At 37.7% G+C, this 19460-nt stretch overlaps 1 protein-coding gene across 4 annotated transcripts in view; it reads left to right on the top strand.

The window, feature by feature from the left end:
• Window positions 1-19320, top strand: part of LOC137274245 (kelch-like protein 5) — a 166931-nt gene extending 147611 nt beyond the window's left edge. For all 4 annotated transcript variants that reach the window (XM_067807333.1, XM_067807331.1, XM_067807332.1 and 1 more), the window contains 7 exons: window positions 457-669; window positions 7406-7595; window positions 9788-10012; window positions 10588-10750; window positions 11676-11888; window positions 12680-12851; window positions 13080-19320. In XM_067807333.1, coding sequence (XP_067663434.1) covers window positions 457-669; window positions 7406-7595; window positions 9788-10012; window positions 10588-10750; window positions 11676-11888; window positions 12680-12851; window positions 13080-13139 — 1236 coding nt within the window. In that variant the 3' untranslated portion in view covers window positions 13140-19320. The remainder of the gene's footprint in view (window positions 1-456; window positions 670-7405; window positions 7596-9787; window positions 10013-10587; window positions 10751-11675; window positions 11889-12679; window positions 12852-13079) is intronic.
• The last annotated feature ends 140 nt before the right edge of the window (window positions 19321-19460 follow it).

Below are 19460 nucleotides of genomic sequence, written 5' to 3'. Positions count from 1 at the left end.
TAATAAAGTTGAGGCTGTTGTGACGTGTCTACGACACTGCCAACAATAATATGAAGTAAACTTTGCTCTCTTAGATATACCAGTGAAGATCTGGGTTAGAATTGCTCTTCTGCAACCTAGGGGCAATGGGGTAGTCAGATGTGACTTACTTGACACATCATCATGTTTAAACTGCATAGATCAATACTTATGCTGTTGATCGTCTGGTCCAGATTCTATTAAATACAGACTGCAGCTGTATAAGTGGAATGTTGCTGAGTGCAGCAAAACAACAAACTAACAAAAGACTTATATATTGGCTGTGAAACATGAAGTTTATTTGGAACATGAAATATTTTTCCTGGTTGTAATCAAAATCTACCCAGTCACTGTACAGTGGAAGCTGTAATGTTCAGCAATGAGTGTTATGTCAGTAGTCTTAACAACACTGCTGTTACCATCCCCTCGTTGTTGTAGGAGAACTTTGTGGAGGTAATGAATAACCAGGAATTCCTCATCCTCCCGTCGGAGGAAGTCTGTCACCTCCTTGCCAGCGATGACCTCAATGTACCCAATGAAGAAACCATCTTTGAAGCTCTGGTAAAGTGGTCCAAACATGATCTGAACAACAGGAAAAAATGTCTTCCCAAACTTCTATCTCACATCAAGCTTCCACTGATGGCGCCACAGGTGAGGTTTTAGAAAAGCAGATGAACCTTTCTTGCAAAGTCATCAATTATTTTCTAGTAAGATCTAGACTGTTATCGGCTCAATGCTTGTTGTCCGATGCTGCTTTGATGAGGATTAGATGGCATGAATGGCTCTTATGTTTGCTTGAAGCCTGGTTCTATGACCAAGTTGTGACAGACATAGTGTCAGTTACTTGGTTTTATGGACTTCAATGGAGTCACAGAAATGATACCTAATTATGACCTGATTGTTACAGTTGAAAGCCGTGATGATTGTATGAGTAAAGGATTATTTTGCCTTAATGATGATAGGATGTTCCGAGCCTTTACACATTGCCAGTTTCAGAAAGAAAGAATTTTATGAAATGATGTCTCTTCAATAAGCCATGACTTGAGAACATTAGCCACTCTCATGATCTCATGAAGAATAGATGTCATAAGGGTTTTAAACATCAGCAGTATGATGTTGTTTAGCTTTGACTGCAGTATTCAGTTCTGAGAAAAACTGAAATACACACATGCAAATATCAGTTTATTACATTCAGAATTTTACCCTTTCTGGGAAATATTTCTTTTTTCATCGATGGTCTGTCTGCACTAGATCAGAGTATGTATCTAACAGATATGTGAAACCTCGTTGCTGCAGACACTGTTGATCTGTAAACCTAGTTGAAGTCTTTTGGGAACATCTATATGTAGTCAGTGCATTGAACCCCATCAGTCAAGAAGAAAAGATGTTACATTCTGAACTGTTCCATCCTGATTTACAGGATGTCACTGTATATAACTGACAGGTTCAAACTTCATTTACCCTCAACAACTTTTTGTAATCCATTTATGCCAGTTCCAAAAGCCAGTGAAGACATCAGGTAATCCTATTGCTTGTTTATGTGAACTCAGGCTCGTTCCTTGTGCTGAGTTATTGTAAACTTAGATAACCAAGACTCTGATAGTACCACAGAAGCTTTAACAGACTATCACGTGGTATAGGTATCACACCCTAGACTATATATAGTCTCACACTTGCTTTTTTTGAAGGAGGTTCAGTGTGAACGAAACAATTTAGGCTTAGTCTTTTTTTTCATTTTTTTTTTTTTTTTTAGCATTGAGATAAGGTTTTTCCAAATCTCTATTGATTCAGGACAAGTGTAAGAATACTTCTATTGTCTGTATGTCTGTATGATAAGCCTGTGTCATGGCTTGCATATCCAACATGTCATTTCCACTTGACTAATGTGTTGGTCATAGGAGGGTGTTGTGTGCAGATTGTCACGCACATTGGGTTTCAAAAGGCAATGTGATATAGCTTTCTTTCTCTATTAAATTATTTGTTTTAATAAGGAGGTTCTCATTCAATGGCATATCCATGACCTTGTTTAATGAACCCCTGCAATGTAAATTTTACCCAGGTTTTTTTTTTTTTCAATGATTATTAATGGTTCTCATCTATTAGAATTGACAATATGCCATGGCTGATAACAGTGTACAAAACAGTGTATGTTTACTGAGGTTATAAACTTCCTACAATCATCCAACAGGAAATACTTGGTATCTAAGCTTGGGGTACAAAACCAACATTCATTTTATGAGAGGAGTCTGTGTCTTAAGTTCTTAGTTATTAAAATGATGTGCTGTCCTCACAAAATACTTTCTTTCCAGGACACAAGAAGAAAGAAATGTCAAAATGCTAGTGTGTTTTTTTTTGTTTTCCAGTTAATAAACTTACATAATCTCACAAGAAAATACTTTGTAGCTAAGTTCCTTCATGAAAAAAATAGCATTATCTGACTGAATTGATAAATATGGTTGACAAGCTTGCAACAATCTTGTGTCTCTGTGTAATGCTTGGACTGCTGATGACAAATCCCATGTTGTTCCCTCGTTGTCACTATAATCCCCCACTGCCTCCAATCCACTGCATTTAATCAAAAGTTCAGACCTGTCGATGCTGTGCTCTGCATTAATTAATGATGATTATTTCTATCCTGACAATAGTTGAGTGCCACAGCTTAAGCCCCACCGGGATTGAACTCGTTCCTTTAAGTGATAACAGGGGAGTTATTCAGTTGGGTAACCTTGGCTAGTAAACAGCTGATGGTCGTTGAACTGGATCCAAGTGAATTATTAATGGCTTCAAGTTCCATATATAGCAGGGCATGCTTCAACATGGCAGAAAGGTCATAGGTTTGTAGATATTTTTCTTAATCTTTAAGAAAACCTGCTGTCAGAGTTGAAATGTAACAATATGAGATTTTTGATGAATGATTGCAAATATACCCAAATCAGACACAGTGGTGACTCTAAACCAACTAATTCTTGTTTCATCTCCTTAATACCATGATTCAGGTGGAGTAGCCTCAGTTTTGAAGCTTAGCTAATGTCAAATAACTGGTTTTGTTTCCCCACATGGGTACAATGTGTGAAGCATGTTTCTGGATATTACTGGTATATTGCTACAACCAGCATAAAACCACTCTCAATCACTCAAGACAACATATACCCAGTTTTTTCATCACCCTGCACAATGCAGTCATGAGATTGAACCACCAACCTTCTGCTGTCTGAACAGACACTTTCGTATATTACCTGTATTACTGTGTATAAGCCAGATTTTTAGGACAAAAAAAGGCAGTCTGTAGAAGGGGTCCGGCTTATCTATGAGATACAATTTCACAAAAGTATATTTCAGGTTGTCAGCGCCCTGTCAGGACGATCATACAGATTAGCGATACACCTCCCTGGAAGTTTGCAATGATTACAGCCACTTTGTTATGATTGGTCAATAAAATACATTTTAAAGTATATAGTGGTCATTATTTTAACGATATTTTGCACTTAATCATTATTTAAGTTCATACCTACCTATTTACACACAATAAATCCACCAAAAAGAATATACAAATCCGATCACCATTTGCAAAATGTGCCAGTACAATCAGCTGTTTCTTGTTTCCTGTGACGTCACATACGGTGAAGCGTGTGATTGCTCACTGCTTTTTTTAACACTACACAAGTAATTAAACAAGGATATTAAATGGGCAGGTTGCTGTTGTTTTGATGTTTGCACAAACGCTTTCAAGCAGTCGATCAGAGCTTGCTGGAGAAGGCGCTTAATTCTTTTGTATTCAAAACAAATATAATTAATCAGTGAGGGAATGATGTATGTTCAGTACATTCAGTACGTTCATGGTTTATAGAGTACAAACAGATTAACCTACCCATTTACACACAATAAATCCACACAAAAACAATATATATAATCCTGTCTGATCGCCATTTGGAAAATGACATGTGCCAATACAAGCAGCTGTTTCTTGTGATGTCACATACAATGAAGAGTGTGATTGTTTTTAACACTACACAAGCGATACACAAGTAAATAAGCAAGGATATTAAATGGGCAGATTAAATGACACAGAAATAATACATTTTGAATAACAAAATTACTTCAGTGTTTATTTCCCGTGGGTACTTTTTCTCTTGGGTTCACATTTCTATACTCACCGATTTGACAAAATGGCATTCTGTTGTTGATGCATGCAGCGATCATAGGGATATGAAAAGGTAAACAAAGACATGTTTCCATAATATACTGGTAATCGTTATTATGTATGGTAATACTTTCACCAAACATACATCTTATGTCCATACACAGTAATATACGGTATCAATCTACAGCATTGATTCATCATAATGTTATAGCTAAGAAAGTTCACATAAAACATGCTTTTGTTGTAACACAGGTCAGGTAAAGACACTTTTTTAGAAACTATAGGTATAAGTGTTTATCTGGCTGTACTGGACTGGCAGGGTTACAACTGAGTGTTTGACAAGGCAATGGTGACAGATGTACTGATATTGAAAACAGCTGACTCCCAAAATCAGGAGACAGACATTTTTCCCTCTCCCCCCCTGACATTCCGCTGCATGGATGAATCATGCCCAGCTTTGTGCAAGAATGCCAAGAACAGTTGGGCCTATCATACACAGTTTTACCATGGATGTGTATGGGAAAATTTCTTATCTCTCTAGGTTTTTTACGGGTAACAATATGTTTTTGTTCCCTTGACACTATGCTGCCTTTGTTTCATGTTGCATAGCCTGGTCTGAAATAGCCTTCAGTGTTATGGAGACTTTTAGATCTTGTCGGCTGGATTGTCAACAAACATAAAACTGTTGTTTTTACACTTTAAAGGTTATGCTGGATTCATACTGTAATGAAAGAGCCCGGGAAACACTTTTAAATACTTCTACAGAAAAAGTGCTATTTAGAATTCTAGTGGCAGGAATATGAGATGTATCGCCTGTTGAAGAGTTTATGAGATCATGGGAAATGAGTAAAACTGAAGCCTGAGACTGAGTTTATTTAGTGCCTTTTGAAAGTGGCTATGTGGTTGTTTGATTTTCATTAGTATCTTTTTTAAGATAGGAATTAAATGTTTTTCAAAGCCTGTGATTTCCTAGAGTATTCTGATAAAAGTTATGCAGACATTGACTTGCTTCCTGAATATGTGTGTCGATACCTGTCATTTTGTCAGGGATCATTGAGAGTGAGTGAGTGAATATGACTTTATGCTTCTTTTAGAATATTCCTGCAATATCAGAGTAGGAGAACACATGAAATGAGGTTCTTACAGTGTGTCCATGTGAGAAATTTAACCCAGGTCTTTGGTGTGACAAGAGAACACTTTAATCACTAAGCTGCTAGGTCAGAACCTTCAGGTTATTTAGGTGTAAATATAAATAAGAGTCACATCCAAAATATACAGCAGCTGTCATTACTCATTGTATTTCACTTTATTAATCTTTTTATGTGTGTGGTATACAGTTTCTGTTGCACACATGTTGCCTGGCCTTGGTGTGATTAAAGCATTTTTTTTCTGTCAGGAATTAGTGCTTTGAAGTTTCTTCATTACCCTTGACACAATCCTGAGTGACTGACTAGCATTTCCTTATCCAGTTGGTTATAACATACTGGTTAATGGTTAACTACTGGTTAATGCATGGGTTCAGTAAAACAGTAAAACTTTTTGTGCAGACGAATGTCAAGGTTGACTGTGATGACAGTTGTGTTTAAAACTCTACTTGCTCACAGAGTAAGGCATCTGTGATTATGCCAAAGGCATGGACCTAGTTCCAAATCTGAAACAGTGTTTTAAGTCTGATCTAGAAGTCTATGGTTGAAAAACAGATAAAGTGGAATATACCTTTAGTCACTCACACTCTTCATAGGGTGGCAGGGTAGACCACTGGTTAAAACATGCAATTGTTATGTCAAAGACCAGGGTTCGATTCCTCCAGATGGGTACAATGTGTGAAACCATTTCTGGTGTCCACCACCATCATATTGCTGGAGTATTGCTAAAAGTGGTGTAAAACCAAACTCACTCACTCATAGTCTTCATTCCAAAGACTGGGGTTCAATAACAATAACCAACATCATTTTCAGAACCCACATTCTGTCAAAGGCTGCAATGCTTATACTGTGCCTTGAATCCGTCCTAAGTCTCTCAGTTGGCTCTTCTGCTCATCCCTATTATAGATGTCTGCCAGTGTGACCACTACATGTCAAGAGCAACAACAGCTACTTGTCAAACGGTCATTCTGAGTGAGGCAGCTCTCTTGACACTGACCCTGCAATGTTAAGGTCAAGACTTACTTAAAGTCTCAAATTTACGAAGGTTGTTGATTGAGAGGAAACTAACAGCATCTTGGGATGGTCAGCGATTGCTGAATTAGCAAGCAGTGAGACTCCGATGAGGACGCCGATTAATGTGATTGTGTGTGGATTTACTTTGTTTGGGGAGGACGTTCACTTCCATGCATGTCATTAGAGAGATGGGAGTTCCATCGATGTGACTGAAATAATGTTCTGAAACTCTGGCTTCGGTTGTGCCAAAATCATAAGAGATGACACGGATGAGTTTGTTTTGCTTGTTTGAGAGGTTATTTGATCACTGTTGATGTAAATTGGTGATAATATTACACCCTTGCTCTGCATTAAATGAGATTAGGTTCGAAAAACCATGCTGAGATATGTTGTGTATTGTCAGAGAAGTGGTTTCTTGTATGGAAGGTAATGACACACACGGCTGTAATGATTAAAAAGTGTAAACTGAGAAGAATAAGTTTTGGTTAGAAGGGATGGAAGAACATGAGCGTCTGGCTTCTGTTGGTGGAGTATTGATCATTGGACTTGCTACTGAAGCTGTAGGATGATCAGTAGATTGAGAGAAGCCAGATAGATGAGAGATTAAAGTGTGGAACCGGTATTATGAGAAAAAATGGTTATGATTAGTATTGATCACATCTGACAAAGACCTGCCTCTGCAAAGGACTCAAGTTTTGCCAGTGGAATTTATAACTGTCACAGTATTAAAGAAAATGCCGATATTTCTAATATAAGGGAATAATTGCCTGGGGCTTGTGGTATTCATTTCACAGAACATTTTACGTCACTAGCAGCAAACTAGCAGCAAAGGAGGTCTTTGTCAATATTGAGAGTGTTTGTTCAGTTTGGTACGTGTATGTAGTTATGTATCATTTTCTGTATTCATGTGCTATAGGCATGTACATTAAAATTAAGGTGTAGCCAGATTCTCTTCTCCAAATGGTTACAAAACCCAACCATAGTCTCATTTGACATTTACATTGATGCTATGTTGCTAATACTGGTATTCAGTCTTTTTCTTTCTGATGTTTTAGCTTGACAATATGTGTTACTTTCTTTCTGTCAGTTTATTGCGGACTGTGTAGAGACGAATCCCCTATTCCGGGATGACAAGGAATGCCAGATACTCATCATGGAGGCCCTCAAGTATCATCTACTTCCAGAGAGGAGGTCCTCTTTCCAGAGCCCACGCACCAAGCCCCGCAAGTCCACAGTAGGGGTCATGTATGCTGTTGGTGGCATGGACTGTACAAAAGGTAAACCTTACAATTCCACAGTAGGGGTCATGTATGCTGTTGGTGGAATGGACTGTACAAAAGGTAAGCCTTGCAAGTCCACAGTAGGGGTCATGTATGCTGTTGGTGGCATGGGCTGTACAAAAGGTAAACCTTACAATTCCACAGTAGGGGTCATGTATGCTGTTGGTGGAATGGACTGTACAAAAGGTAAGCCTTGCAAGTCCACAGTAGGGGTATTGCATGCTGTTGGTGGCATGGACTGTACAAAAGGTAAGCCTTGCAATTCCACAGTAGGGGTCATGTATGCTGTTGGTGGAATGGACTGTACAAAAGGTAAACCTTGCAAGTCCACAGTAGGGGTCATGCATGCTGTTGGTGGCATGGACTGTACAAAAGGTAAACCTTACAATTCCACAGTAGGGGTCATGCATGCTGTTGGTGGCATGGGCTGTACAAAAGGTAAACCTTGCAAGTCCACAGAAGGGGTCATGTATGCTGAGAGAAAATTTTAGCCAGAGCAGACACTGAGTGGGGTCATGTATGCTGTTGGCATAGACTGTACAAAAGGTAAGCCCCACAAACCTACTCTTGAGGTCATGTATGATGTATGCTGTTGGTGGCGTGGACTGTACAAAAAGTAAACCTTGCAAGTCCACAGTAGGGGTCATGCATGCTGTAGGTGGCATAGACTGTACAAAAGGTAAACCGCACAAATCCACTGTTGAGGTCATGTATGCTTCTGGCAGCATGGACTGTAGGAAAGGTAAGTCTCGCAAGTCCACTTTTGAGGTCATGCATGCCATTAATGGCAAATCCAAGATACTTGTCTCTTTTTTAAGGAGTCAGACTGAAATATACATTGTTTCAAAAGAATTTACATTTCTGGTAAATGATTATTATCATCATGTTAAAATCAACTGCCTATGAAGAAGGCTGGCACACTGTTAATATTTATTCAGATGATGTGATAGATTGGAAGTGATGACAAGTCTAAGCCCGCAAGATAAATTACTTCCAAGTTCTGGAACTAGGGGGTGTTTTGATCATTGTTTATTTGGCTGATAGAGACCATCGCTCAATATGGTAAGGGTCACACATTGTCTGCAATGCTGCGTATGGCGAGGTAAAGTCATCAAAGTATCCATTACAAAGTTGAAGTCAGATTAGTTTGATTAAAACGTCCTAATGAGGTGGATGTATCCATTGTTGGTTGTTGTGGATGTAGGTTAATGTATGCATTTCTGTCAGTCTGTGTATATAAGAGGTATTTGTCTCTGGAGAATACAGAAGATCTCTATTGTATAATTTAGTGCTGATCACAAGCAGTATGCTTTTGCTACTGTTTGACTTCAATATGTGATCTTTCTGAAATTAGTTATTGAATATTGTATTTTTCTCAAGTGCATGTAAAGATAGCTGATGTGTGATATATAATGTTTTTGTATATGAAGAATACAGAATATTCATTTACTGACTGTATACATCATACATCAGTGTGTTTTTTCCTAATTAGCTGTTCATGAAAAGTGCTTTTTTCCTAAAGGGAAATTTACACCATTTATTAACTTTAACACTTAGATGTGTCTATGATTTTTACATATCTCATGTATGAATTCATGCACTTGCTCAGGAAATTACAATAATTCTGATGTATGCATCATCAAGTTTGTATAATGCTCGTCATGGTAGAGTAGTATTAGCTTGATCTGCTGGTGGTGACATTTACTTGGTGGGAGACTAGATTGCTGTAGACTGAAATGGAAGTAAATTAATCAAGAGAATGTTTGCACTGATTATCTATCCAATAAGATAAATAACCATTGAAAAATTAGGAACTATTTCCACTTGGAGCCTATGGCATTGTAGGTACAGTGGTAACATTTCTGACTGTTGAATATTCAGTAACAATTAACAATACATTTATGAACACTAAATTGAAGTTTTTATGATGCCATTTCATATTTGCATGCAAAGGGGCAGTTTGTTTGTTTTTCAGATTTGGGTTTAATAAAGAAACAAATTTAAGTGCAATGAAATGAATCTAACATATCCATTCATGATATTCAGGTGTAAATATGAATAGTGGTGATAGACCTTAACTGAAGGCTTTGACAAATATAGTTTTATTCTACTGTACCTTCACTTTTAGTGTCTGGGCTTAAACTGACGCAAAAGTGACAGGGTCTTCACAGATTGTTTAACTCTTCCAGGAGCCACAAGCATTGAGAAGTATGACCTCCGCACCAACACATGGACGCAGGTAGCCAATATGAATGGGCGTCGCCTGCAGTTTGGTGTTGCTGTCTTGGAGGACAAGTTGTTTGTTGTGGGGGGCCGAGATGGGCTGAAGACTCTGAACACTGTTGAGTGCTACGACCCCAAGAAGAAGTCCTGGACACTCATGCCACCAATGTCAACACACAGGCATGGTCTGGGTAAGATCTTGAAATCTGGTCACTCGGATTGACTGTGAATTAACAACGTGCATGGTTTCATTGAATGCATCACTTATTAATTGATGACGATGGCGATGATGATGACGATGATGATGATGATTTTATGTTAAAGCAAAACTATGTTCAGGAAAAATATCTTGGAAATGAAGCCTATTAGTTTGTTAAATTTCAAACACCAGATATGAAATGTCATGTAAGATGTTGTTATAATAGAGTAATCACATACATTTTTTGCATACAACATAGTCTTCAAATCATAAAACACTTTCAACTCCTTGTGAGATGGTACATCAAGATGAAACCCTCAGAGGTCAGGCCACAGAGCATTCCTTTGAATGAGCATTGCAATGCTTTAGTACCAAGTTATGACAGAAATAGTTCAAGTGTTATGATTTCTTTGAGGATTATGAGTAGCACAGTGATAGGTCCTTGTTGCCAGTTCTTGAAGCCTCAGTTGCCATTCACCTCATGTGCTCATTCATAGGTGAGGATGGCTGCTTTTGATTTCAGTGATTATTGTTCATTTATTGTCAATTGTGTCCTGTGTGCTGCAGGAGTGGGTGTCCTGGAGGGTCCAATGTACGCAGTAGGAGGACACGATGGCTGGTCATACCTCAATACAGTGGAGCGATGGGACCCCCAGGCTCGACAGTGGAGCTACGTCGCCCCCATGTCCACCACACGGAGCACTGTTGGTGTTGCGTCTCTGACTGGGAAGTACGTATCCCATGCAGATCTACACATCATCCTTCATCCCATTGAAGATTGTGGACAGATTGTGGTCATATCCTTTTCTTCCACATGTTCTGTTTGGTCAGTTTGAGAAATAGTGTCACCTTAACACCTTCCATATGGGCTAACCTACTGGCACCAGAAGCCTTTATCTGAAAATATGGCTTCAGCAACCCATCGATGTCATAATAAGGGACTTTTGTGCTCAGGTGGTTCAGCTTGCAGACTTGGTTGACTTATGTCATCGGTTCCCAATTGCACAGATCAATGTTCATGATGTCAGTCACTGGATTATTATTTACAGACTGCTATTATATAGCTCAATATTGCTGAGTGTGGCATAAATTACAACAACAAAAAAATAAAAATAAAAACATAAAAATTCCTCCAACAGACATACTGGGTGGGATGGTCGAGTAGTAATTGGTTTGCTAGTCACATCAAAATAGCCAGGTTCATTTATCCACATGGTTTCAATGTGTGAAGGCCATTTCTTGGTGCCCCCGCTATGTCATACTAAAAATAATATAGACATATATTTGCTTACTTTGTAGGAAGCCAGTCATGTATGACCTGTAGCAGTTTGAACTTGCATCACAAATTTAACAGGCCACTTGTCATGTGTTGAAGTGATTATGAAACTGGTGAACCAGATGCTATTTTAATAAATGGAGTGTGTTTCATGGTTAATTTGTTGTAGAGTTCCCTCTGTTAATAAACAAACTGATGATTTGTTGAACACAATATAGTCTCCAGTGAACCTCATTTGTATAGAAAATATTGTACACTTCCATAACAAGACTACACTGTGTTACTGTTAAAGTATGGATTCACTGTAATAATATTATAAAGTTAACACAGAAAAAGCATTTCAATGTAGTTGCTTATAACAATTTCCTGTTTCTGCCAGATTGTTTGCTGTGGGTGGCCGTGATGGAAGCTCTTGTTTGAAGTCAGTGGAGTGTTTTGACCCACACACCAATAAGTGGACACATTGTACCCCGATGTCCAAGCGACGGGGTGGTGTGGGTGTGGCTACATGTAATGGGTTCCTGTATGCTGTAGGGGGTCATGAAGCACCAGCTACCAACCCCACTTGCAGCAGATTTGAATGTGCAGAGAGGTGAGGGCATAACATAACTGTAGAATGGAAGTACCCTCTTCTAATTCACGGGTAATTACAGGACCACTCGGCATCAGGAAATACCTTTTTAGAAGGCATGATGGGGAAAAGTTTTTAAATACCTAGTTCTCCATGCTTGCCATACAGGGTTACACATTAGAGATTGATATAGGTCTGTGATTTGGTTGTTTGCATATCAGCATACCATGACAGCATGGATTGTTGGTCATTATATCGGTCATTGGTCTAGACTTATTTGTTATAAGACTGCAGTTGCATAGCCAGCATACTGTGTAAGGCAAACAATCAGTCTATGGTTTGACCTCAAATACCAATTGTTTCTGTGTTTACTATTCAGTGGTATTTTTATTCAGTTGTAATACAATGAAGAAGTGATGAAGAGCTCTGTCACTTTCTCATCATAATCCAAGATTTGTTCCATCAATGGTCTGTTAGCACAACAGTGGTTTTCTGTCTCCAACTGTGTTACTTCCACATCCACTGTTAAGTAGACACAATGAGTTAAAACTGCAAATATGTCCAAAACAGAGTCAAATCTCTACTCCAGCATTTACCCAAACCAAGTTGTTATCGTTATCATGAATAACTGTTTTAATTTGTTTTGAGTGACATACTAAAGCTGGTAAAGTGAACTGAAACAATTTTTAATTGATTGAAATAAAGAAGTTGTCTATCCCAAAAAAGTAATTCCTGTTCAACTGCTTTATGACATCCTTTTTGTGATCATAATCCTGCTTATCAGTGTAGACATAATGCTGAATCTCCCACAGATACGACCCCAAGACAGACCAGTGGACTATGATTTCCCCGATGAGCTCCCCGCGGGATGCTGTGGGCCTCTGCCCACTTGGAGACAAGCTATTTGCTGTTGGAGGTTATGATGGCCAGCAGTACCTCAATGATGTGGAGTCATATGATCCCATCACCAATGAATGGACCAAGGTAAGTTACAGTATGCCTGGGGCTAAAGTGAAGATTTTACTGGTGCTTCAGAATGAGAATGGTTAATTTTTGTGGGTTTTTGCCTTTAATGATTTGTTCGTTTCATTGATCTGTGTTTTCCATGACAAGTAGTCTTACAAATTTTTACTTCAGAGACATGTTTCAAAGATTGTGTTATTAGCTGCTTCAAGGATGTTTTTTTGTAGTCAAGAATGTTTGCTGTTCCAGGTTGCGTCACTGTGTACGGGTCGAGCCGGTGCATGTGTGGTTCATGTACCGTCTAGCTGACTAGCAAGAAAGCGGTCGCTTGCCTTGCTCAAGAAGTGGCCATCTGGACTCCTACACTTGAAGAAGGTCAAGTCTCAGCTGTCTACCTGGCTCTAATCAGCATGTTACTGTGACAACCATCATGCTTTGGTGATTGTCATCTTCCAAGTCTCAGGAGTTTGATAACCATCATTTCCACCTGTATCTACAATGATTCCATTCATCACTCTGACTGTCCCTCGCCTCTTTGATGAGTCCTTGAGATAAAACCAACTTTACTCTTCATCGTCAAAAGACAGAAGTTTTCTCTACTGTTTAGCATAGTACAGGGACTCCCAAGTATTTAGAGGCCCAGGTATAACTAGTCTGAACCTGTCTCAGCTGGATCAGCCCAGGGAAATCCAGCTGTGTTCTTTATGTGCTGTCTGTGCAAGGAGATGTGATTGCTAGAGAAGACTTGCTGACCTGATGCTAGACAAGGAGTTTGTCCACTGTAAGGAATCAAGAATGATTCCATCTTGGGTATCTGTGAGTGACTGCTTCTATTCACTGCGTCCACTGGCTGGCAAGCTCAAAGCTTCTGATGGACAAGTCCAGCTAAGATTCTGACAGTTATGGTTTGATTCAGGATTCTGTCATTAGGGTTCTGAAAGCATTGTTTCTATCAGAGATGCCTCAGATAGCCTATGTGGCAGTGATTGTTCAGATTTATTGCACTGGGTTATTATTGTGATATGAAATGTTTCTTTGGAGTCCTTTTTGAGTCTTTGTGGTTCATTACTGGTGGTAGTGTGACAACAATTGCTTTGTGAGCAAATGCTTGACTGATAATCAAGCTTGTGTGAAATGAGCATCAAAAGTGCTGTGGTGGATGAGATAGAACTTGTATCCTGTAACTGTGAATATCATTGATGTAGTGATTTTGCACTGTTTCCTGAACATGAGATGTGGATGGAGACAATCCAGAGTTACAACCAGGCTTGTGATATCTAGAGCCTAGGAAACAGAGAAATGCCTGTTTCAGGTCTGACATGATACATCTGATGGAGAGACACCAGACAGATGGATGGAAGTTTGCATATTTGTGATTTTTGACAAAAGTACCCATTCACTTTCAGAAGACAGTTGATATGCAAAATGCTTCGAATGTTTCAACAGCTTGTCATGAAAATGGTGTGTTCTGTATCTTGTGATGGAGATCTAGCTTCAAGATGAGCAAGGTCTGGCATTTAGTGATGAGGGGGTGAACCATATATTTGTCCTTCGAGACTATTCAAAAGAAACACATATCGCAAATATTGAAACACGAGTTGATTGCATTGTTGCATAGGACCTGATTCTCTGGTGCTGAAAAGTGTGCCTTAAACTCAAGCCCATTCAAGAGATCTTTCAAAGTCAGTGCTCAACCCTATTAGAAGTATAAACAACGCAGGACGTTGTTTTTTCTGTCAACTTCTGTATCCATTGCAATTAAATGGATTAGTGTGCAATGATATTATGTAAAATCCAGCTCTTATTCGAATACAGTACCAATGCAAAATATTGTAAACTGTATTAGTTTATATTAGTCTCTGACTGTATGGATTTAAATATATTTTGATGTTTATCAAAATGTTTGTCACAAACAATGAAATGTTCTTCGCACTATTTGTGGGATTCCTGGTCTGCAATGCTTTGTTAAAGCTTCACAAATGTACTGCCGAAAAGTTAAATGTGACTGTGCACAGTGCAGTCAATATGTATTCAAAATCAAATTAGGTTCATTATGGTTAGTCATTTCAGGAAAAGATAAAATCATTTCAGGAAAAGTTTATTTTTATTAGCTGACCAAATATTGTTCAGGGACAATATTACTTAACTACAGCATGTTTTGTGTAGAAGTTCAGACTCGATATTGTATAGGACCTGCTTGTGGTGTTTGACCTGATATTTATTTACATATTTAGAATAGTATGGTGTCTTGCCCAGTAATTGAAATGTATTCAAAGTAATGAATATTTTTCTAGTCATGGAAAAATAAATGGCAGAATGTGCTTCAGTGAGCCTTGTTGTTACCTAGTAGACTTTTCTGCTTGCTAGGATCTGTCTAATAGGACTCAGTGAATGGACATTCATATGTGATTAATCACTACAAAATTTACTTCATAAATTACAATTTGATTGTGGATTCTGATGATGTTGCTCTAAATATTATTACATGGAATTTATTGTATTTATGACAAACCGATTGTGAGGGTTAATTAGCCTGTCCACTCTGAACTTATGTTGATCTTATTTATGAAAGGAAGTATATTTTGAAAACATATTTTCTGATGTTGTTGGTTTTATGAAAATACTAGAACAAAATAAGTGCAATGTAATCTTGTTACATTGTAGAGTGTAAATCAAATTTTACCAATTTCCAACTTGTGATTTACTTTTGAATAGTTATTATTTGCTTGTTCTCGTGTTATACGCATGTAGGAAATGTTGGCTATTTAAAAATCACCCACAATCTGTTGAAGGTTATTTTGTTTGGAGTTGTTAGTTTTGCTACTATACCATCTTTGCTGTGCAAAAAACATTCATCGTTGAGCTGTGAAATTGTAGCTCTGTACTGCTTTTACTATCCAGCAATGTCAGATAATTAAAACAGATTTTTACAGATTTAACATGTTTAAAGAGAAAGGGTATGAGTGGAGGGGGGAAAAAAAGGAAAATTAGCCATGGATATTTCTCTTCAAATTGAGACAATTCACACGAAAGACCCCATCATGATCAAATCTGCGGAAATTGACAGAAAAGTTTCATCCCTGCAGATACAGAATGATTTTGGAAATTACGGAAGAAGATGACAACTGTGAATGAAAACTGTAAAACTAGGGCTGTGATATTGTTGGATAGTATAGTCCAAACAATGTTTACTTCACCAATGTTTGAATGTAAAAGCTGATCAGTACATAGCTACGATACCACACCTGCATCTGAATAGTCCTGTCTGTATTGGACATGTGTGACAAGTTTGGTGATACGATGTAGTTAAGGTGTTATTTACTGATGGTGTCTGGACCTAACACACTGATAGCGGTGCTTCTGTATTATAGAATCTTCACTGTATTGTACAATATGATTAACATATTATCATACCGTGTACAGGGACTTGTATTTCAGTTCTAGCAAGAAGGCTATTGAATCATATTGAAAATCCGTTCTAATCTGAACTTTTATGCTTGAATCGATTTTTGTAAAATACACTGTAATTTCTTATTTTCTTTGGTTTTGTCAGGTAATATTTGTTTTGTTGAGTATATATATATATATATATATATGTACATATGTTCATTGAACCTTGTTAGTTGTGAACGTTGGATCGGGTCCTTTTTCTTTTGTGAACATTCATGTTTCTTGGCCCCAGAGTCATGTCTGGAATGAACTAATACACACGTTTCACAGAACAACTCTGATGTTGCAAACTGAGCAGGAAGTCACTACAATGACCTTTGACATTCCATGTGACCATGGTAATACATTCTTTATAACATATTCACAGTCATCATTTGTGAACATAGGCCTAGGTGTCTGTGACCAAAACCACATGCACATAGAACCAGTCATCTCGGACCTCTTAATTTGTTATTTGAGATAAGTTGTGAAATATTGTTATGGTTTTAGTAACTATTGGAAAGATTAACAACCATTTTACAAGCATCTTTCCAAGTCATTTTCCATCTGAAAACTTGTAGAAATAATACAAATCCTGCTTAAACTTTTTTATTATTTAGTTTTGATATTAAGGGCTTATATTTGCAATTGTTCAGTTTTATGCTTTTGTGGAGATCATTTTTCAGACAGTATCACAGCTATGAGTAAGGGAAGAGCAGTCTTATTTATTAGAGTTATCAAGTCCATCTGTAAGTCAAACAAGCTGGCCAGTACGTGTCATGAGAAGCATTTAGACATGGTCATCTTAATCCTGTGCCGATTTCAGTCTCTTTATAGTTGCCAAAGAAACACGTTCCAGTCAGTATAGACCCACATGTGATTGTAAATGTTGATCTAGCCAAAATATTCAACATGCCAAAGTACATGTACACACAGAATGAGATGTTGTTTTCTCATGCTGTGGCAAAATTTGTGTATCACTGTTCTGGAGAGAAATCTGCAGAGTACAAGAGCAAAGAAATTATACATTTTAACCAGTAAACATTCTTACAGTGGTTCACAGGAAATATGGAGAACTTAAGTTTCAACCTTTTATATCTGATCGTGAAATATTGTATCTGTGTACTGTTTGATGTGGTTAGCTGTCAGCATGAGTTTGTGGGTTTGTCAACCAGTCATTGTACAAAACATTGAATACCACATTTGCTATGATGAGGTCAGGGTTGACTTTAATCCTTCATGATGCTTTCTTGCCTCTGATTGGTTGGTTGTGGATCTGTCATGTTTGTTGATTGTTCTGTTGTTAGCTATATCATTCATCGTGTTTATGACCCTGCACTCAAGAGCCAATCCCAGCTTTAAGGTGTGACATGAGTGTTATGTACTGCAGAGACTCAACATAGTTACAGGTCATGACCATTTTCACTGCCTGGTGATACACACTGCACAAGCCTTAAGGTAGGGGATGCTGTCACACTTGATAGGTATCAGTATGAAGGAAGATTTAGATATATATGCTTGAAGTCAATTTATGTCGAAAAAGGTTTTTGGCTTGATATGCCAAGGAGACAAAATATAACATAAACTTCATAAAAATTAGTAGTTAATATCATGAATGCAAAAAATGTTTTATACTGATTCAGTTGAAAATACATTTACTTAGCTTTATCATGGCTACTTTCATCAGTTTACTCACTGAAAGATAACATATATGGATTCATTATGTTATGAAAGCAATGTTATGGGTTTATTTTTTAAAACTACTCAAGTGTTTGCATAGCATCCCCAGTGAGCAACATCAAGATAGGACAGGATGAGATGAGTCTGTCCTGGTTTAGCATGTTGTGTGATGATTGTAAATAGTACCAGGTAAAGGGTACTTTCTCTTTTGGAGATGTTTAGTAACTGGGAAACCAACAATTGTAACTGTTCAAACTTATGTAACGGAAATGTTAGAAGTGAATGTTTTCAATGTATTGTAACAACTTCAAAATTATTTAGATGTGATATCATCTTTGCAATTCTTGACATGTATAGACTATTTTTCTATCACAGATGATTGTAGTGCTATGGTATACATCTATATGTTAGGACATCCAATCTATGTTGGTGATGGGAAGAATTTTCATAAAACTTTCATTGAAATATTTCAATACATAGTCATGTAATGTGTGGTTCTATACCCGAAATATGGAGCCAGTATGTGGTGTTGTTAATTTCTTTTTCATTTATCGACCTCACACGAAAAATGTTGTTATAGACTGGAATATGCTGATGAATGTTTTGAATCCTCTGTAGAGTAGCAGAGGTCTCTGCTGAACAACGACACCCTCCTCTTGTAGTCCCAGCCTCCATGTGAGGAGGCAGCACAAGCACCATCCTTCACTCCTCATCCTCCGTACCAGCTGAATATTTAGTGTGCTTGACTTGCAGCAACCAGCTTAGACAATGCAACTTCTATAGCCATAACTCACATCAAACTATTTTTATACCGACAGAAAATATTTTGATATTCATATTTCATGTATCATCCAGCCTTGTCTAGGTGCTATCTCCAGTCATATCACATAGGTACTACAGTCCAGTCCACTGATTGTAATGTCTAGTTTTCATTGTTTTGCAAATCAAATTCTTACATCATTCTTATTGTACAATATCATGTGTTGTCTTACTTTTGTCCAGCATTCATAATGTGACAATTTCAGATGGAATTAATTTGAGTTTGGTTGTTTCAATACCATGGAAGACCCTAGCTTTAATGGTTTGAAATCATGGACAAATTAATCTAGTATCATTCCAGTTTAGAACTCATGTTTGTTCCTTTCACTAAAGGGACTTCAGTTTTGTGGTTTACTAAAAGCATTTTATCACTTGAGTACTTAAGTCATACAAGTTGGAAGCACAAACTCATTTTTTACTTTTCTACAACAAACAGTTGTTCAACATATAGTATATCTTTCAATCATATCTGCCATCCAGCACATTGTCATTTGTACATATGTAAATATGAATTTCAGCATAACATTTATTTTGCATGACTGAATAAAGGTTATGGATCCTCCACATCTGTCAGTTTTCCTTCTAAGAATGTATAATTGCCTGGGATTATGGATAAACTGGACTCTTGTTGGAAGACTGATGGTCACACAGGTCATTATCCAGTCTTATGTAAGAATGTCGAGTTTTGATTGGTTCACATGA

This window comes from Haliotis asinina, chromosome 2 (assembly GCF_037392515.1).
Source record: "Haliotis asinina isolate JCU_RB_2024 chromosome 2, JCU_Hal_asi_v2, whole genome shotgun sequence".
NCBI classification, from domain to species: domain Eukaryota; kingdom Metazoa; phylum Mollusca; class Gastropoda; order Lepetellida; family Haliotidae; genus Haliotis; species Haliotis asinina.
Note: the sequence above shows the minus strand (reverse complement) of the source record. Positions and strands in the feature narration are given on the sequence as shown.